The sequence below is a fragment of the Xyrauchen texanus genome, chromosome 46 (genome assembly GCF_025860055.1).
Source record: "Xyrauchen texanus isolate HMW12.3.18 chromosome 46, RBS_HiC_50CHRs, whole genome shotgun sequence".
Lineage (NCBI taxonomy): Eukaryota > Metazoa > Chordata > Actinopteri > Cypriniformes > Catostomidae > Xyrauchen > Xyrauchen texanus.
In genome coordinates this window covers 2,921,636-2,944,381 of record NC_068321.1, presented here as the reverse complement: position 1 = coordinate 2,944,381, position 22,746 = coordinate 2,921,636, and the positions used below count along the sequence as shown (strand labels likewise).

At 37.8% G+C, this 22,746-nt stretch overlaps 1 protein-coding gene across 4 annotated transcripts; it reads right to left on the bottom strand.

The window, feature by feature from the left end:
- Positions 1-709: 709 nt before the first annotated feature.
- slc2a13b (solute carrier family 2 member 13b) lies at positions 710-22,619 on the bottom strand. Of its 4 annotated transcripts, XM_052119493.1 has the most exons (13): positions 22,541-22,619; positions 17,244-17,694; positions 16,908-17,067; positions 15,020-15,225; positions 14,066-14,174; positions 11,411-11,574; positions 11,207-11,327; positions 10,599-10,724; positions 10,334-10,452; positions 7,296-7,448; positions 5,140-5,300; positions 1,597-1,665; positions 710-1,145 (listed from the first exon to the last, which is right to left on the bottom strand). In XM_052119493.1, the coding sequence occupies exons 2-13, from the start codon at positions 17,689-17,691 to the stop codon at positions 1,137-1,139; spliced, it is 1,845 nt and encodes a 614-aa protein (XP_051975453.1). In that variant the 5' UTR covers positions 17,692-17,694; positions 22,541-22,619; the 3' UTR covers positions 710-1,136. The 4 variants fall into 4 exon arrangements, with proteins under 4 accessions (XP_051975453.1, XP_051975449.1, XP_051975450.1 ...); XM_052119489.1 differs by having other exon boundaries at positions 710-1,665; XM_052119490.1 differs by having other exon boundaries at positions 710-1,665; positions 11,207-11,321.
- Positions 22,620-22,746: the final 127 nt, after the last annotated feature.

Below are 22,746 nucleotides of genomic sequence, written 5' to 3'. Positions count from 1 at the left end.
ACCATGTGGTAGCCTATATCTGTTTACCACTCACTATGTCAGGATTTACACGTTAATAAACTGCATTAGCGTGTCATTGGATTGTTTAATCCACTCTCAAATATTAACTGAATATATTATATGCTATAGGTATGGATATCTGTATGGCAGTGTTTTTGAACTGTGCAGTAAAAGTAGCTGAGTTCTTAACTAGACACAGTGTCATTTATTTCCTTAAAACACATGAAACTTTCACTGTAAGAGCTTAACAGTGCTGCTAGTAGAGGTAAATGGTTCAACAGCAAGAGTGACCTGCCTCCACCCGGCAGTGTCCAGTTGCTAGATCTCACATTACCAGCACACAGCCAAACCTACAGTGAGCCCATACTGAAGTACAGTACTGTACACAACCTTTAACAGACTAATGCTGACATTCAGAATAGAACCTCCATTTTATTGCATTCTGTTAGAGAAGGGAACTTTTTGTTGCGTGTTTGATTATGAGAATGGAATTACAGATTTAAATTCACACAATATTATTGTATGCATGCTCACTTTCTCAAACACACACAGCTCTGGATCTGTACTGCAATCAGGGTTCAATGAGGGGTTCAGAGGTCAACGAGGGTCAGATTGGGACATTAGTGAACAGGTTTCAGCTTGACAGAGCAGAGAGCGAGACATAATGAGCATAAATAAATAAAATATGCACCGTAAGAAGTGATTTACAGGCATTTATTCATATAAGAGTTTACAAATACATCATTGCACAGTTTGGAAAACAATATACAGTATCAGCAGCGATTTCAACTTCATAGTCTTTTTAGGATTAGCAAATGTATTTCACTCCAAAACTTAAAAGTTACAAAAATGAAACTACCTAAAGTAGGCTTAACTACCTCAACCATTGTCAAATTTGTACAAACAAGATTTTATTTTTCTTTGAGTTAATAATTTAACAAAAACATCTTCAACAGAAGTTAGAAGATACATTTGATATTTGTAAGAAAAATGACATTTTAAAGTTTAAAATGTGCATCACAAAAGAATCTCCCTTATAATGTGAAATGATGATAAAATGTCACAATTTGAATATTGAATTTGAAAATGGATTACTCTCAAATAAATGAATCTTCATGTCCACATACAGGGCATCATTACTGCAACTGCAGCAGAAAAACATTCAACAAGCAACACATTACATTATGTTAACATCAATAAATAAATTAGATTGCATAATTGTATTAATATGTAATCTATTATGTGATTCAAATGTATGTCATTTTTAAATATATAAATATGGAATATTTGAACCAAAAATAACCATATTTTCCATGGCATATTTTATGAATAATGACTTTTTGGAGTTTAACAGCTGCAGTCACCATTTACTTTCATTGTATGAATTAAAGCAGCGGTCACATTTTCTCCTTTTATGTTCCACAGATGAAAGTCATACAGGTTGAATTTTACGTTTTTTCATTTTTAGAATTAACATTTTTGTGATAACTGTGCCTTTAAATATGAAAATCTAAAACAATATGAAAATCTAAAACAATACTGATTAATGAAGATAATTTGTAGTGAAAAAGAAATAATCTTTTTGTTGTTACTCACTGAAATGTAGGCAATTCTGCCCTCTGGTTCCAATGTCCCATATTGCAACGCTCCCAACTCCAAACGAGGCTAGAACATGAAACACTACCAGTTTCACTTAAATGCCACACTAAACCTTAAAGCATACCTGCAAACTCCTCAAAGTAAAAAAGGTGACAGTATCGCCGGGGGTGGGGATGGATGATTGGATACCCGGCTAACGATAAGCCTAGCTAACGTTACAGGGATATTCCACCATTTGGGGAATTAAGCTCATTTTCCACCTCCCCTCGAGTAAAACAATAGTTTTTGTACCGTTTTGGAAACCATTCATACCACTTTTAGCATAGCTTAACGTAATTTATAGGTATGACGACAATTACTAGGGGTGGAACGGTACACAGAAGTCACGGTTCGGTTCATACCTTGGTTCAGACATCACGGTTCGGTACGAGTTCGGTACAATGGAGTGAAAAGCAAAACAAAAATATAGATAGCATTTTTATCATTGTCTTAAGCCTTGTATTTTTTAAATGAGTTTTATTAATAAAGGTTTAGAACCAGTTTATTTGTAGTGCACTGACATTAGTTTTATACAATTAGTTTATTAATAAAAATTAATAAAAAGACCTTGAGATATGTTTGGTAATTGTACCTGAATGAATTTAAAATTAATTTGCTATATTTCAGATCAATATATTTGTTTTCCTTAATTTTAATTAACCCTAACTTTATTCTCATCTGAATTATAAATAATTGATTTCCGTATAATATAATACTACCATTAAAAACACATTTGATTTTCTTTTTTAAGCAACGTAGAATGTGTAACTTAAAAATAAACAGATTAGTGCTCTGAGGACAAGAAATGAAAACCAATGCGATATGATGAATGTCCAAAAGATAGAACCCACAGACTGTTTTGAAATGGGGTTGGATAAACGTTTTGCTATTAAAACTGTGTGTGTGTGTGTGTTTGGTTGGGTGACAGTTGTAGGTTACAGTTTGACAAGAGTTTAGAGTGTGACAAAAGCACAATGTTGTATTTGATTGCGAGTGTACACAAATAAGTAAACACTTTGCAGTTTGAATGATGTCCTGTATTAACAAAATGATGGAGTATGTTTTTGTTTCCAATGTTCGAACGCGCCCGCGCGCCTCTCTCTCTCTCTCTCTCACACACACACACACACACGCTACAGCATTACAATCTTGACATCGCAGCCTGTTTATTATGCTGCGTTCACACCAAACGTGAATAGAGCTAAATTTATCGCTATCTAGAGTTTTATTTATTTTTTTTCCCTTGTATTCTCTGTGCAAATTCGTGCACCGAACCATGACACCCGTACAGTTTCGGTTCAATACGAATAACTTACATGTACCGCTCCACCCATAGACAATACAATATTATTGTAAATTATATCACATAAAAAGCGGTAGCTAACGTTACTTCAATCAAGCAAACAAATAGCTTTTGTTTTTGCTCCAAAAAGCTTGACTTACCTCGAATTTCACATACGACTACACGTTATGAGTTTCAATCAGACTCGCGTGGTTGACGCTGTGTGCTTCAAGATTCTGACGCAAGTGCTAAGATTCCGATTGGCCAAGAGAAAAAGTGCTAAGATTTCGATTGGCTCAGAGAAATGTCAATTATAAGAATTATCCAATAATGTTTCTCAATTCTAGCCTCCATGGCATGCAGATGAAGGGCGGGCAGCATACCCCCCATAAAAAAAACTCTCCGGTTCTACGCGATTCACGTAAATGACCCAATTGACCAAGAAAACGGCGATTTTCGCCGAAAAGCGACAAGTTTGCAGGTATGTTAAAGGGGTCATGTCAGGAGAAAAACAATTTTCTATGATATTTTGAAATCTGCAAAAACAGCCCGTTCTCTCCTTCTGCGACTACCCTACATCACTAGGGGTACATTAATGCAAGACTGCCTCTACATCGAAAAAACATCAACGCCTCCTTAAAATGATCACACCCTTGGCCCCGCCCACTGGGGCTAATTTAATCTCAGAGAGGAAGAGAGCAGGATAAACAAGGCCTACTGTGGCCTCACTATTCCTGAACACCGCAGGGGACCCGTCTGGACTATTTTTGTATATATTCATACAAATACTGGTATTTGCTAGACCGACATCTTTGAATGCTTGATACATATCGGGCCACTTTTAAAAGACACGGTGTCAATTTACAACTCTTGCCTCTTGTTGTTTTGAGCACAAACGAGATGAAACCCGATGAAAAACAGTAAGTAAACAAGTGTTGGATGTTCATTATGTGTAACCCCTGAAATGTAGTTTTATAATATTGTGGGGTTGTTCATTCTCTTCCGACTGAGTTTCAAATATGGCTGATTTCGAAGGGCTGTAAACTGTTAGCCAATCAGAAACGTTGAAGTTTTAAGGAGGTGCTTAGGCCGAAACTGAGCATTTCAGTCAGAGGGCCAGAGACAGGGTGGAAAATGATTATATAATACTAAATTATGACTGTTTTGGTGCAAAAAAAAAACACCTTAATAAAATTATCAGTGGACCTCTGGGAATATAATAAAACTATAAAAAAAAGAACATTTCATGACCCCTATAAGAAAGCAATACTGTTTCACCAACACCACCACACCCACATTGACAATTCCAGTTTAGTATTAGTATTATTTAGTATTAGAAGTTCTATAAGATGAGTGTACAGCTCTATACACCGTGAAAAACACATACAAATCTATATGCCCCACTTCCCATTAAATACAGTATTTGCCGCTTTCCACAAATAGGGTAAAAATTGGTGTCACGTTCATTTTGTAAAGCATTACAGGCACAAATCCAAAGTTTATTTTTTATTTTTTTTGGTAGAGAACTTTTAGAGGTGTTAAATAAACTATTATCTATAGCATTAACCTACCATGATAAGTAGCTCACAACCCTGTTTTTCCACAATTACAAAAAATCTGTAAAATTGTGACACGAATTAACATCTTAAATTTGGATACTTTTTACATACAGCAGGAATACAATTAAAAAACTGATTTTTACAAATATTATTATTGACAGCTTTTATCAATTTGACCTTTTAAATAATAATAAAAAAATGCTCATAATGTTATTTACCTTGACGAGTATTTTCATGCAAAAAAAAACATATATATGGTACTATGAACCCTATTTGTGGAAAGTGCCATTTGCACATGGGTCACACTCCAGAGCAAGTTTAACAAGGTCACATCCTGTTCCACGAATCCAGTCAGTCCTGTTGTTCAGGACAACATGTTTGCATTTAAGATTTCTCATCTGTACATGTGCAAATACAATCACTGCAGAATAATCAACTGACATTTTGATCAAATCTCATTTCCTTATCAATCATCAATGCAGTTACACTGACACAGTTGGGTTGTTTAAATATTTATGAATCAACTAGAACGTTGAATCTCTGGAATGGGAACCACAACACTCAATACACCAGGAATCATTCCCTTCATGAAAGATAGATTGGAAAGATCTATTCTTCATCAGTAATGTCTTCATCAGAGCGGTAGTTTCCTCCCTTTACCCTGATGTAGTGTGTGTCTGAACCACCCATGCCACAATGGCAGAGTTTCCTTCCGAACAAAGACTCAATCTCCTCCAGACGCAGACCCTTGGTCTCAGGCAAACAGCCCAACACGAACACAAAACCCAGCAGAGCCAGAGCAGTGTACAGGAAGAACGCACCTGTGAGGAGAGGATCAGTGAAATAAATGAACATAATAACATTTTCATTGGTAATAGAAAAATGCACATCACATTTCTACAATGTATTACTTTATGTGAATATTGTTAAAACTGTGTATTTCTGCATTTAAATGATTTCATTAGTAATTATGTAAACAATACAATAAAAATGAGCATAGCAATGCCCACATAGAAATGCCCTAGCAACCACCCAAAACACTTTTGCAAACATAGCAATGCCCTAGCACCAACCTAGAACACCTTAGCAAACACATAGCAATGCCCCCAAGAATCACCCAAAACACCTTAACAATGGCATAGAAATTTCCTAGCATCCACCAAAAACACCTCAGCAACTTAATAGCAATACCCTTGCAACAATCCAGAAAACCTTAGCAACCACACAGAACACCTTAGCAACCATATATCAATGCCATAGCAACCACCTAGAACACCTTAGCAAACTTATAGCAACACCCTAGACACCCAGATCACCTTAGCAACTTTATAGAAATACCCGAGCAACCACCCAGAACACCTTTGCAACCACATAGCAACACCCTAGATGCCCAGATCATCTTACCAACCACATAGAAATACACTAGCAACCACCTAGCAACACCATAACATCTGCCCAGAATACCTTAGCAACAACATAGCAATTCCCTAGAAACCAATCAGAACACCTTAGCAACTGCAGAACAATGCCCTAGAAACCACCCAGATAATCTTAGCAAAACCGCATAGCAATGCCCTAGCAACCCCCCAGAACACCTAAGCAACCACACAGCAATGCCCTAGCAACCCCCCAGAACACCTAAGCAACCACATAGCAATGCCGTAGCAATCACCTCGAACATTTTTGGCTATTAGCAATTTTCCACCTGTTGTCGTGGATGAATCCTTGCATGATGGCAAATGGGGCCGTTGGAGACTGTAAATGTTTGGATTTGGGAATGTGATTGTATAAGATTCTTTGATCACGTTGTTATTTTAATTGCTTTTCTCGTTTCATTTAAAGAGCAATTTTAATTTAGAAATATCTTTGTTTAAAAGTTTTATTTTTCAATAAATAAATTTTTAAAGCAAAATCAATAAAAGCAGGGGGGTTGATGATATAATTGATATTGCGATATTTAATTATTTTTGGTATTTTCTCCCCAATATGGAATGCCCAATTCCCAATGTGCAATCCGTGCATCTTATCACGTGGCTTGTTGAGTGTGTTACCGCGGAGATGTAGCGCGTGTGAAGGCTTCACTCTTTTCTCCGCTGCATCCACACACAACTCACCATGCACCGCACCGAGAGCGAGAACCACATTATAGTGACCATGAGGATGTTAACCCAACGTGACTCTACCCTCCCTAGCAACCGGGCCAATTGGTTGCTTAGGAGACCTGACTGGATTCACACTCATGACTCCAGGTGAGGTAGTCAGTCTTTACTCGATGAGCTACACAGGCCCCCCATCACAATATTTATTAAGGCAATTATCAATAAAATATTTGTTACATATCGCCATCCCTACTAGGAACCACCCAGAACACCTTAGCAACCACATAGCAATCACCCAGATCATTTTAGCAACCACATACTGTAGCAATGCCCTAGAATCCACCCATTCCCAGAACATCTTAGCAACCACAAAGCAATGCCCTAGGAACCACCTTCAACATCCAAGCATTTTGTTGGAGTTTTGCAGAGTCAACCAGAAAATCTAGTTGATTTATATAGTGTCTAGTAATTATTGTTATTCATAGATGTATTCAGTTATAGAACATTTGTGTGTATTAACATTTCTTTTTACCATTGTTTTATAAAAGCAATAAGTGTACAGTGAAAATCATCAAGCTTTTTGCTTTATTAAACGATTCAGATTATAAGTATGAATAGGTATAAATATAACTGTTTATGAAACTATGTATTATTAGTATGTATAGTAGATAAATGATATTATTACGTTCAGTATGGTATATTTATACTGTGTTTTACCGTAGTAAGTGAGGTATTGGGCCACATGAAGGAAGGTGAGAGACACAAGGATGTTACAGGTCCAGTTGACTCCAGCGGAGCAGGCATTTCCTGTACTGCGAGCCCACAGTGGATAGATCTCCGAGTTCACTGTCCACGGCATTGGACCCATACCTACTCCAACACACACATCACACAAACAACTCATGATCCACACTGCTTTTCACTAAATTAACACAAAATCACACTTTATATGCACAATAGACTGTAATATTATATAATAATAAACAGTATTTACCTGAATATATTAAAACTGTCACACTTTATGAAAAAAAATACCTCCATTAAAATTTTAGAGCCATGGTGGAGAAAAATCAAGGAATCACGTCTGAATCGATTCAATGAAACTGACAGTTTGAGTCAAACTAACCAACTGCAACTGAAGTTGAAATCAGAAACGCTATTAAAATAGAGTGGTGGTGGCTGGTTCGAACCCCACGGTCACCACCATTGTGTCCTTGAGTAAGGCACTTAACTCCAGGTTGCTCTGGGGGGATTGTCCCTGTAATAAGTGCACTGTAAGTCGCTTTGGATAAAAGTGTTTGCCAAATGCGTAAATGTAAATGTAAAATGCTCTCATACCAGTGATTCGTGAGATTAAGTAGGATAACAGAACTGATGACATGGCTTATAGTAGAGATGGGAATCATAAGACATTTAACAAGTCCAATTCCGAATCCACTTAACGACTCCGGTTCCTTAACGATTCCATTCACGATTCTTTTAGAACTTTTCAGGAACACATATTTGAAAATAACTTCTTGGAAACACTGGCCTCAGCAGCCTGTTCACAAATTATTGATTATTTCATTCTTCAATAGAACAGATTCTGGCAAAAGGTGTGTTTACAAATACATATTAAGATATTTATATATATATATATATATATATATATATATATATATTTATATATATATATATATATATATATATAAATACATATATATATATATATATATATATATATATATAAATACCACTTCTTACAAGAAAAGTTATAATGTGTATCTTTAAATACAGATTGTCATATGAACAACCACAATTATAGTAATTATTATAATGAAATTCTTATGAGTTGGACAATTTGGACGAATTTAATGACTTGCAGTTCAGTATGTTTCTGATTCACTCAAAAAACTGGCTGATATGAGTCATTCGATTGGGAGGTAGTGTTGTACAGTGAGGAAAATAAGTATTTGAACACCCTGCTATTTTGCAAGTTCTCCCACTTGGAAATCATGGAGGGGTCTGAAATTGTCATCGTAGGTGCATGTCCACTGTGAGAGACATAATCTAAAAAACAAAATCCAGAAATCACAATGTATGATTTTTTAACTATTTATTTGTATGATACAGCTGCAAATAAGTATTTGAACACCTGAGAAAATCAATGTTAATATTTGGTACAGTAGCCTTTGTTTGCAATTACAGAGGTCAAACGTTTCCTGTAGTTTTTCACCAGGTTTGCACACACTGCAGGAGGGATTTTGGCCCACTCCTCCACACAGATCTTCTCTAGATCAGTCAGGTTTCTGGGCTGTCGCTGAGAAACACGGAGTTTGAGCTCCCTCCAAAGATTCTCTATTGGGTTTAGGTCTGGAGACTGGCTAGGCCACGCCAGAACCTTGATATTCTTCTTACAGAGCCACTCCTTGGTTATCCTGGCTGTGTGCTTCGGGTCATTGTCATGTTGGAAGACCCAGCCTCGACCCATCTTCAATGCTCTAACTGAGGGAAGGTCTCGCAATACATGGCCCCGGTCATCCTTAATTATCTCCTTAATACAGTGCAGTCGCCCTGTCCCATGTGCAGAAAAACACCCCCAAAGCATGATGCTACCACCCCCATGCTTCACAGTAGGGATGGTGTTCTTGGGATGGTACTCATCATTCTTCTTCCTCCAAACACGGTTAGTGGAATTATGACCAAAATGTTCTATTTTGGTCTCATCTGACCACATGACTTTCTCCCATGACTCCTCTGGATCATCCAAATGGTAATTGGCAAACTTAAGACGGGCCTTGACGTGTGCTGGTTTAAGCAGGGGAACCTTCCGTGCCATGCATGATTTCAAACCATGACGTCTTAGTGTATTACCAACAGTAACCTTGGAAACGGTGGTCCCAGCTCTTTTCAGGTCATTGACCAGCTCCTCCCGTGTAGTTCTGGGTTGATTTCTCACCTTTCTTAGGATCATTGAGACCCCACGAGGTGAGATCTTGCATGGAGTCCCAGTCTGAGGGAGATTGACAGTCATGTTTAGCTTCTTCCATTTTCTAATGATTGCTCCAACAGTGGACCTTTTTTCACCAAGCTGCTTGGCAATTTCCCCGTAGCCCTTTCCAGCCTTGTGGAGGTGTTCAATTTTGTCTCTAGTGTCTTTGGACAGCTCTTTGGTCTTGGCCATGTTAGTAGTTGGATTCTTACTGATTGTATGGGGTGGACAGGTGTCTTTATGCAGCTAATGACCTCAAACAGGTGCATCTAATTTAGGATAATAAATGGAGTGGAGGTGGACATTTTAAAGGCAGACTAACAGGTCTTTGAGGGTCAGAATTCTAGCTGATAGACAGGTGTTCAAATACTTATTTGCAGCTGTATCATACAAATAAATAGTAAAAAAAATCATACATTGTGATTTCTGGATTTTTTTTTTTAGATTATGTCTCTCACAGTGGACATGCACCTACGATGACAATTTCAGACCCCTCCATGATTTCCAAGTGGGAGAACTTGCAAAATAGCAGGGTGTTCAAATACTTATTTTCCTCACTGTATGTTTTGTATGTAGATTAAAAAAACGATTCATATGAGTCATGCATTGGGGAATCAGACTACACTGGTCACTCTGTAGTCAAACCGGTTATTAATAAGAATCAGTTCCTTTCCCTACTCTTCAGGAAACTCAATGGCTAAATAAAGAGGCCAAATGGAAATCTTTGGTGGTGTATACAGCACATGGTGTAATTAAAAGCTACTTTAGAACAGAGTTCTCTCACCTGGGGCAAAGAAGGCCAAATAGAGAATGAGCCCCAGCAGAACAATCCAGGAATAAGATGTTGGGCAGTAGTTATATGCCCAGAATGCACCTGTGCTCTCCTGTGTGCCATTGGAACACCTCAATAACACACGAACAAGACATAATAAAAACATAAACACATAACAGAGAGCAAACTACAGTGCAATATGTGTGAATAAAGACTGAAAAGCTGTAAAATTCAACATTTAGGTTATATTCGCTTGAACAAACCATATATGCATTACCTTCCCGCAGCAGCGGTCTCAGTGTTTACTGGATCTAAAGGCATGCATGAGGACTCCACTACAGCTGTGCCGTTCATACTGTAACAGAAACCGCAATTCGGATCCAACATGCATGGTTCACAGAACCTATATGTGCAGGGAGAAACAAACTCCAGTCAAACTAGTGCACTTTCATTCATATTTGTGACATATTGACTTTATTGCAGGCCAAATGCCAAATCATTAATAAAAAAAATTGAAAACAAATCTTCATACGTAGATATATGGGAGAGTCTTCAACTATAGGAACTTTTATGTTCAAGGGCTTGATTTGAATAAAAACTGACAAATTCCAAGTTTTTTCTTTTTGTTATATCTGATATTATATTACACAATTTTCATATCACACTTTATACCTTGCCTTCATTTATTTTTGACTTTTATGTATAGATGTTATTGATACAGTAAGTCCAGCTGCTGACTTTTAATATTAAATATCAAAATCCATCATAAAAATATGATTATATTCTTAAAGCTTCCTAAACAAAGATATGAAGAATACATATCACTACATAAACATGCTATGATCCTTTAAGGTCAGTCTAATCTTCTAACATGGCAGAACTCACCCATATGTAGTGCAGGTGGAGTTGTGGAGGGAGGGGTCACTGGGGTGAAAGGTCACAGGTGGAGAGGCCTGAGCTGTGATCAGGAAACCAGCAGCGAGCACCATCAGACTTCCAGCTGTACCTGATTAAAACACACCACACTAACATTACAGTCCTGCTTTAATCTGTTCCCAGCAAACTGTATCTAAAATTGTGTGTCCTCACCCAGTATACTGCCTAGAGTAAGCTTCCTGCGGCCCACCTTCTCCACCAGCCAGACCCCAACTAGAGTAAACAGGAAGTTGGTGAAGGCCGTGGCAGCAGCCAGCCAAATGGCCATCTGATCGTTCTGAACACCAGACATCTGTATTATGGTCGCACTGTAGTACCTGCACACATTGAATATCCACATTTATTCTACTTCTGATTAGATTAGTTTTGCAGTTTGAAAATGTAAGTCGCAGTCACACATTGCACTCCATTCACTCCCATTTAAACACATCCGAACACAGGAGACGACAAGTGAACGGCACTCCCTAAATGAAACATGCGATGTAATGACAAGGTCATGTGTCAATAATGTGGCATAGCACTGAAATGTTTATCGTTGCATAATGCATTTAAATAGTATGCAAATATAAGACTTTTTAAGACCTGAACAAATGTGTCTGCAAGTTTAAAATACTCTAGACATGTTTTCAACACCCACACACAATACATCATATTAAAAAAGGTTTATGTACCAATATATCAAAATATATGAATCAGAGGTCGACTGATATAGGATTTTGCTGATACAATAATAATAATGTGTTGTAAGAAAGGCAATAACAGACTAATCTGCCGATTACAAATTCCAATCCTCAGTTTCTTCCATTTGTGATCTGTGCAATGGACAATAAAACGACTTCAGACTTATGACAATCATTATAAAATCAATTCACTGAATATATTAAACAATGTTCTTAGTCTTTCCTTCCTGTGACAGAAGACCAGACAGAGGCAAAAATAATCCAAATGGAATTAAATCCTGATCCAGATTATTGTCCAATGACAATATCAATAATAGCCAGAAAAAAGGAAAATGCTATTTTTTGCATAACGTAGGACAGACTACACTGGTCGCTCTGTAGTATGTTTCACACTATAGATTCAAAAGAACCGGCTCTCATGAGTCTTTTAACAATAAATTAACCCTAAATACTCCAGGGACTCTTATTTTGAAATATCTGTGCTTCACTGCTTCCAGTTATCCATTCAAACAGATAGAGTAAATAAAATATGCACTCTTAAGTTGCATCTCAATCACATCCCGAGTTCAGTAGTCTGGTCACTTATAAGGGAGTCGACCATATCTAGGCCAATCTGTCTCAATCGCAAATTTCGCACCATAATAATTCCCAGAATACACTGTAAAAACGATTGTCTCTCTCCACATGGAATGTGAATGGGTTGGGGCACCCCATAAAAAGATGGAAGGTTATTTCTCTTCTTTAACACAAGAAATATTATATAGTGTTTCTTCAAGAAATGCATCTTTCCCCGCAGGAAGCTGAAAGATTTGGAAAGATGGGGTGGCCATTATTTTATAGTGCTAGTTCGAGTAAGAGCAGGGGTGTCATTACAGTGATAAGTAAACCTCTACAAGTCAAATGTCTCAAACAGAGTAAAAATTAATTAGGAAGAGTCTTTATTGTTTTAGCTGAAATTCAGGGACAAAGCTTTTTTTTGGCAAATATTTTTGCACCTAACGCTGATGATAGGGGTTTTTTTATAGATCTTGAAAGGATGCTGCAAGCTGCTGGCACCCCTCATGATATAATATCGGGAGGAGACTTAAACTTTTGATGGACTCAGTCCTTGATCAGAGTGAAGCAAAAGTGTGACTCAAATGTTCACTTTTACAGCCAACAACAAAACATGTATGACACTTATGAAGCCGAGACATTATTCTTCTGACTGTATCTGCTCCAGCGCGGAAAAAATGGCAGACTGTGTGTAGCTCACTCAGGGAGGATCTATGATAATAGGGTGGAGTCCGTCAGCAGTCGTGGGCGAGGCCTGCTCTAACGTGATGTCACTTTAGAGCAGAAAAGAAAACGGTTTATTTTGACACACTTTTTTTGATTAACAGAAATATAAGCAACAGGAGTGGGTGGACTTTTAACACTGTAGGGTGGTTGTGTACACACTGCCGACTCACATTTATTGTTGGAAACACCATGTAAAAGTGAATTTAGCATAATAGGTCTCCATTGGACCCCCTCTAGATTGTATAGGCTTGGTCTTAAAGACACACCCACCTGCTGGCGATGCCAACCAGAAGATGTAGAAGTTTTTTGGTGGTGTGTTATGATCCAAGAATTTTGGATTAAGGTTCAGAGTTTTATGTGTGACGTATTGCACACTCAAATATCATTTTGCCCCAGACTCTGTATTTTAGGTGATGGGGTGTTCATTAATATAGGGGATAAACACATCAAAATTGGGTCCAAGCAGCAGACAGATTGTTTTAAGGGGATGAAATCGGCTGGATCGCCCTCATTTCATGAGTGGTGCACAGAGATGGGGAGGGTGGCGCATTCAAGGAAATGTCATGTAGAAGTCTGGGAAACTTAAGATTTATTTGATGGGAAATGGGGTAACTATTTGGCCTTCTTGTAGGGCTCTCGGGGAGGGGCAGTGGAGAGAGAAGTATAGTTTTAATTCATGTGTGACCACAGGGATTGATGATTCTGTGAATATATGTTTTGCTTTTCTTTGTCAATTGTAAGAATCAATAAAAACTGTAAATAAAAAAACACCCTCAGAGCTTCAGGGTTAAGTCATATAGAGACTGTCTGTGTCACAGAGAATGTCAAGTGTGCGTTAGTCACCTACATGACGGTGTTGATTCCTGACAGCTGCTGGAACATCTGGAGGCCGCAGCCCAAGATCAGAGCACGCCGTGCAGGAGCATACATTAAGATACGCCACAACACTGGACCACCTACAAGAACAATCAATAGAAGAATTAATGAAAATTCACATGGTACACATATTTTGACAAATTAAGTTCCATGACCTTTACTGTTGTTTGTAAGTACTGTCTTAAGGATTTTAAATATGTATATATATATATATATATATATATACATTTAAGAGAGAGAGAAAAAAGTACAGCTGCTTGAGGAAATGGTGTGTGCTTTCATCGTACAGCTGTCTGGTTGTCCCTTGGGCGGTGAAATTCTTAAGGATAAGCCTACTACAGCGAGACGCGTTGAAACAAGCAAAGACGTCTATCTAGTGCATGTTTACATAGGCCAACATATTAAAAAAGCACATTATCAATAGCAGCATCCATATTCCTAGTGGTGAATGTCATCAAACAACCAGAAATAACTCCCGTTGTTACACTTGACAAGGAATGCCATATGAATCATATGTAACCTGACGTATATTCATTTAATTTAGTATTTCATGAATTAGTAGACTCTCAAACATTATAAATGTTTCATGCCTTGATTACATTTGCAAAACATTCTTGTTAGAGTATTATACAAAAACAAACGTTCACAGTACGGTTCAGGTCTTCCATACAGGATTCATTTTTAAAGAAGTAAATAGGCGACCACAGCAAAAGAAAAAAATCACTATTACGATTCCACGACTTTCAACACAAGACTATATATCAAATATATTGATTTCTATAACTTATCCAGGACTGTTAATATTTGATTAATTTCCATGACATTTCCAGGCCTTGAAAACAATTGTAATATTCCCTGATATTTCCAGGTTTTCGTGAATCCAGCACACACTGTGAGAGAGTCATGTATTGCGACATCATCTCACCTCCAGCATCACTTCTCTCCATCTCAATACTGCTGCGCATGCTCTCAAACTCATTATCCACATTCACACCTCCACGAATCTGACTGAGCACAAGCCGGGCGTTCTGGGCATCACCCTTCTGCAGGAGCCAGCGTGGACTCTCGGGGAGGAAGAGGAACCCCACGAACTGCAGTGCAGCAGGAACCACCGACAAACCCAACATATACCTATATATGAACATGTACACAATAACAGTTCAAAAGATGACAATTAAAATGTAGATTCTTATGAAACAAAATTGGGTCACAGGTCAGTTTTGATAGGGTCATGTAGACGGGACAACTATGCTAAATTAAAATATACTTTACAATTTCCACAGTTTTCCTGAGCAATCAATTACATGTGCGACATCTACCTTTCCTCATCAGATGTTCAAGCTCCACTCTTTGAGATGATTGTAACCCCCAAAACTCCAACATAACAAAACATTAAGCACTAAGTATCCCCCTTTATATTTACCTTGCACAAAACACATAAAATAACACTTAATGTGAACATTAAAATCCCCAGCCCAAACCAGGGGTTTGCTCTCTGTGTGTCTGTTTCAGGTGCAATGTGATTAGTTGTCCCTGACTGTGCTCTGGAAAAAATCTCTGTACAGACATTCAGATGGGAGCTGTCATGACCTGACTTACTGTGTTTTGTGCATGTGTTGATTAAATGCAATCATTTAAATGATTAAGTGATTCATGTGCAGTTTGTGCAACACTTGAATTTGAATATCAATTGTCCCTGTTTTTGATAGTATAGTTAGTATATTCCCCCATATATTTAGACTATTTTCTTCATTATTTTGGGAAAGAGGTCACTCTGAAGTCTCTAACCAGCTGCTTTCTTTAATATGACTCGTTTCCAACAATAAAACTATTATTTAATTTATACTCCGTTGTTCTCTTGTGTTTGGTCTGACGGTTGTGCGGGGGTCGTTCCCTTCACCTGGTTGTGTCCTACCCCTGGGGGACGTAACAATTAAGTAAACTTCCATTTTACAAATTCAAATGGATAGAACTTTTTGATAGAACAACCCTTAACTTTTGTTGTTGTGTCAAAGGCTGTGCGTCCAATCAAACACTAGGATTTTTTGATGCAAACGCATCTGTCATTTGGTACAAACACCATTTCTGCTATATTTTCAACAGAATACCATGTCTATTTTAAAATAATAAAATGATTAAGTATAAATCAAATGTTTTTTTCAAATTCATAATAGCACAGATTCCCATAAAAACTTTTCACCCACGGAATTTCGCCATGCAAAGATATGTTTGACCGCGCCTTAAAAGAAGCCTTTTTTTTTTTTGGTCACACATTATTCATAAATTTTTTGCATATATTCAGTGAAATGTATTTGTTTTCACATATCTCAGCTAAGCTGGGGTCAGAGTGCAGGGTCAGCCATGATACGGCACCCCTGGAGCAGATAGGGTCAAGGGCCCAACAGTGGCATCTTGGTGGTGCTGGGGCTTGAACCCCCAACCTTCTGGTCAGTAACCAGAGTCTCAAGCGCTAAGCCACCACTGCTCCTTAATGACTCCAGAGAACCGTTAGACAATCGCAGATTTTGAAAATGCTTAAATTTGACTCTCTATATTTATATTTTTTCCTGTCAAAATGCATTTACTTGCTTCTTAGAAAAGAAAACAATAATGTTTAATCATTTTCCAAAGTATTCCACAGTATAATGATAGTACATATAACATTTCCCAAAGTGTAAATGGGAGGTTGACTAATTGAAAGAACTAAAATCTCAATCCCATTAAATCTAAAAAACGATGAATCTGTAAAACCAATATATCAGTCTACCTCTTTAAACTATAGGTACTGAGTTGACACTTCAGTTTTCACCCACCTCCATCCGTCATGAGGCAGGTAGCTGAAGGCCCCATCCACCATACTTGCTATGAACTGCCCCCCGGTGATAAACAGAGTGTTAATGGTGACCAGCTGACCTCTGAGCTGAGAAGGAGAAACCTCAGCGATGTAGACAGGCACAGTCATAGACGCAATACCTAAATAAATACAGAATAATATGGAAGAAAGCAAGGAAAGGAGAAAAGATTCATTCAAATAGTTGTATGTATTTTATACAGTGGCCCATAAAGGATTTGAACATACTGTAGACAGCACAACAAGCACACTTTTCAAGTAAAACATAAAAGAAGCTTTAAAATATTAAAACATTTACCTAACCCAAGGCCGACCGTAAGCCTTCCCAACAGAAGAACTTCTTTAGTAGGTGCAACACTCAGAATGATGCCGCCTACAGAGAAAATGAAGCTTGCAAGCAGTATGCAGATTCTCCTGCCAAAGAGCCCGTTAAGATACCCTCCAGCCAGAGCGGACAGAGCCGCGGCACCTACAGTGATGGAGACCAGCAGCTCCTGCCATAGAGAGCTCAGCTTCATCTCTTTTTTAAGCAGGAGCATGGCTCCTGACACCACCCCTGTGTCATAGCCAAACAGGAACCCACCCAGAGCTGAGAAGGCAGCGAGGACGTACACAAAAGAAGGCGTGCCATGTTGGACAGATGGAATGTGATCGGAGGAGGTGGGTACTTCTTCTCTTTTATTGGATGACGTCCTAATCAAACTCCTCTCGTCCTCAACCATCCTGTCTCCAATCACCTCTTCCATTCTCTGCAGATTATGCACATTGTCACTTAAATTACAAAGCAAACACCTTAATCACATTTCAACAATAACAAAAGCCACAACCCAACCCATAAGAGCATGGCCACGTTAGCACTGCACACACCCATATAAATCAAATACTGATGGATAGATCATAACTCTTTCAATGCACAGAGCTCTTCAAGGGGATTCCACTATATACACTAGTGATATACCAATATAAATCATGCAGATACGGGTCAGGAGCTTCAGTTAATGTTCACATCAACCATCAGAATGGGAAAAAAAATTAATCTCAGTGATTTGGACCGTGGCATGATTGTTGGTGACAGACGGGCTGGTTTGAGTATTTCTGTAACTGATGATCTCCTGGGATTTTCACGCACAACAGTATCTAAACTTTCTCTGAATGCCAAAAACAAAAAAGTCCAGTGAGCAGTGTTGGGCAAGCTACTCAATATTTAACAAGCTAATCTACAAACTAATCAACTGAAAGATTTGTTAAGCTAAGCTAAAAGCTACACTTCAGAGAAAGTAGCAAGTTACACTATAGCTACATGCCAAAAGTAGCTTCGTACATTTAAGCTAGTTCATATTCTTTCAACCGCAGATGCACGCAGTCATAGACAAAGCACCTAAAAGATGTATTCACATGACGTTTATCAAAGCAAAGATACAGTATATTACAGTTAGTGAAATACAGTATACACGTATACATTATGGTACGATATGTACTGGTATGTGCACATAAAAACATATAAATTCATATTTAGACATGCTACTTAAACAAATCCATGTGTTCAACATTTAAAGTCATTATTTTGACATTTTATTTTCATATTTATACTACTACCTCTACAAACCCATACCCATTTAAACACAATTTAATTTGCACATTCCTGTATAAAAACTCTGCATACATACAGTATACAATTCATCTATACAGAAATACAGCAGCTAGATACAGAATTACAGGATATATCATCAGATGCCAAATTCCTTGTGTGTGTGTATGTGTGTGTGCACATCTGGGCAATAAAAATGTGATTTCTGATGGTATCAGATGGTAATACCAATGTACTTTGAGATACAATTACCATATTTATGTATCATTCTGTATTTGCATGGTGCTTCAAAGTACTTCAAAGAATACCATGTTACTATCATGGTACTTTGCTATATGATTACCATATTCATATAGCCCACCACTGTATTAACATAATGCGTCCAGGTAATGGTACATGCCCAAAAAATATGGTAATGGCATGGTACATTTTGACGTGTTTTCGTGTATTCTAATAAGTGTTTTGATGGTCTTTTGGTTGGTAAATTCCTTTACCTGCAGATGTCGTTTACAAGCTGCAAATGTGTTTCGAAATGTATAAAGACCTTCTTCCTCGCTGGCAAACAATAGGATGACTTTGCAGGTTTGGTTTCATTGACTGTAGATCCACTGCTACCAGCGTTATCTTTATTTGCGTGTTATAAAATACTACATGAGCTTATTGGCAAGTGAGAGCACGCACAAACGAATCAGCAGCGGGTGCGCAAGCTTTCTGAGGCATTCAGAATGAATGATGAATGAACCGATTCAGACTGCTCTCCTATCACGTGTGAACAATTCATTGTAAAGAAACGACTCAGATGAGCGATTCATTAATGATCGGACATCTTTAGATTTGATACAAAATTGAATATAGTAAACACCGGGTACAAGGCATTATGTAGCGGCGTAGCTTTTCTCAACGCTACGCCTCTACCTAGTCAAAAGTATAGCTTTGCTACCAACTCGCTACACAAAAATGTAGTTAAGCTAATAGCTATGCTATTAGTGAGTGGCAGTTCTGCGGATGGAAACTCCTAGTTGATGAGAAGGTCAATGGAGAAAGGCCAGACTGATTTGAGCTGACAGAAATGGCTATGGTAACTCAGATAACCACTCAATTGTAGTGAGCAGAATAGCATCTCAGAAAGCAAAACTCTTCGAACCTTGAGGCAGATGGCCTACACAACAGAAGACCACATCGGGTACTTTAAGATCATAGTGTTTCTAATAGAAGTATTCGGTTACTGAACTCTCTTGTTATCTGTATCACTTTTGGCTACTGAAAAAACAATATTGGTCAACCACTAATAAAAATAATGCACAACTAAACCCAACTAAGAACATAGTGGTAAAACACCATCCTGCAGTAATAGCCAATATATATATCACACAGTGTCTAATGATTCGCAAACAAATTATTGTTTTGAATCAGTTTTTTGAGTATTTCAGTTGAACCATAAAACAGTGTAAATCCCTCGACTCTAAATGAGAATATTTGACACCATTTATACAACGTATTCAAATACACAGTTAGACTAAGACATTTAACGAAATATTTATATTACTACATTAAAAAAACAATATCCCCTTTTTTCCCAATTTGGAATGCTCAATTCCCACTACTTAGTAGGTCCTCATGGTGGCGTGTTTACTCATCTCAATCCAGGTGGCTTAGGACAAGAGTCAGTTGCCTCCGCTTCTGAGACCGTCAATCTGCAAATCTTATAACGTGGCTCACTGTGCATGACACCGCGGAGACTCACAGCATGTGGAGGCTCATGCTACTCCCCATGATCCACACACATCGAGAGGGCACTCATGGTGAATTGACTGTGGTCACAGTCAATGGTTCCCTTGACTGTGACCACGAGGAGGTACTCCATGTGGCTCTACCCTCCCAAGCAACCGGGCAAATTTGGTTGCTTAGGAGACATGTCTGGAGTCACTCAGCACACCCTGGATTCGAACTCGCGACTCCAGGGGTGGTAGTCAGCGTCAATACTCGCTGAGCTACCCAGGCCCCCTTTATATTAATACATTAAAAAAAAACAACAACAAAAAAAACACGTAAATGCTGCGCAGGGAAGTAAACGTGTGAAATGTAGGATGGCAGGAGAGGAGTCATGAATATTTATAAGTAAAGCTCTACCTGATTTAGGGTTCAGGGGTATGGTTGGGTTATAGTTTATCCAACCAATCAGGTAGCAATTTACTGATGAATAATATTGAAAAGTCCAATCACATTGTGTTCATCATAACAATAAATGACACTTTTGCGATCCTCCATTTCAGAAACAGATCAGTCAACTGAATCGGTTCATTAAAAAGAATCAGACTTGTCAAGCTACAACCTATATTGAGTTATTTATACCGCAATATTTTGAAAAGAAATTGCGATAGTCGAGTGTCGCATACACCGTGCCGTTGACTATAAACTATTTAATTTAACTGAAATATCGTATTCTTGCGGTCTAATACTGCACACTACAAAATACATGAACGTATTTTAAAAATAAAAAATATTTTAAAAGTGTGGCAAAATTCATTACTTTTCGTTAAGGTGTATACGGATCCCGTGAATGCATTTTATATTTACCGTCAGTCTCTAATAATATTGATTCATAAAACTTGACTTAGTCTTACTTCCTGTATGCAAATATCACTCTACATGTTTTTTAATGGTTTATACGGGGGTTTAACAGGGGTGAAACAGTACATCACAGACATGTTTAACGTTAAATGTTTTTAAAAAAGAAATTATATATAAATACAATATTTGACCCTTTTTTATTTATTTTTTTGGCATCGGCCAGTAACCATATGCCAACTCCAAAATCTTCCAACCTCCTTGCCAATAGATAATACACTATAAAAAAAAGAACATTTCAAAATATTTTTTTTCAGTAAACATTGTGTAAAACAATTGTTTTTTAAATATCTTTGTGCTATTTGCTAAATTATGTTATCCTAGTATATTGGCATAATGGCCATAAGAAAAAAAAAAAACGACTTTGGTCAAGTAGCCTACTAATACACAGGACTGTGAAATTAAACTATGGTCATGAAGGTAGAGGAAAAATCCCAGCAAGCAGTAATCATCAATACACTCACACAGTGTTTAGTGATCCGCGAAAGAATTGTTTCTTTGAATCGGTTCTTTTGAATGATTCGGTTGAAATTATTATTTCAAACGTCGTGGTTCCCTCGACTGTAGAGAAGAACGTTGGACACCACCACTTGTACAGCTTATTCAAATACATACTATACGGTGTTCAAACAAATATTAATTTAGTTACATAAAATGACTGTTCAAAAGGCCGTGAGGGGGCAGATTTCAGAAATGTAGGATGACAGTGGAAGATTCATTATTATTTATCAAATTTAAGTAAAGCTCTACCTGATTTGTTAAGGTTAGGTTTTGGGGTGGGTACTAGTTTCTCCGACCAATCCGGTAGCGCTTTTCTTATGAATATTACTAATCTCGTTCCTTATGAATATAAACAACTCTTTCCCCTGCGCTCTGTTTAAGAATCTGAACGATGTCAAATGAATCGGTTGGTTGAGACGAATCGTCAAAACGAACCGATTCGCTAAAATTCTGATTTTAGTCTACGTTCGTTGCAAACTCCAATCTTAATCGAGGTAGCTACCTATACCGCACTCGCGTGAAATCGCGATAGTGAGTGTTGCGTGCAGCATAAACACTTGATTATAGACGCTTTAATGTCGCTGCGATATCAGTCTATATAGTGCATACTACAAAAATATAGGAAGTGAAGCAAATGCATTCATTTGCGTAACGACGTTTAAAGGATTCCGAAAATGCATTTAATTTTTTACAGTCAGACTCTTATTGATCCATAAAACATGATGCAGTTCGACTTCCTATATGCAAATATCGCTAGGTCTGTTACTGTAACAACAGCGATAAGAGTGGACAATAAAATAAAATATGCATGTCTCATATCATATACATGTGAAACAGATATAATAGGAGAATATGTCTGTTCTTCCATTTGAATTTACCGTCAGAAAGCTTTTCTCGAAGTCAGTCAGGCGAGAAGATTCAGTGCTGTCTTGCGTTCACTCTGTTGTGCTCAAACAGGAAGTTTGGGAATTCTTGCAGTCATATGATTCATATGCAATAACTCGGCGCGGACCACAGCAGCGAACATGAACGGGATTTCTTCTTTTCACCACGAAAACTCAAATCAGGAACTTTAGTTTAGTCC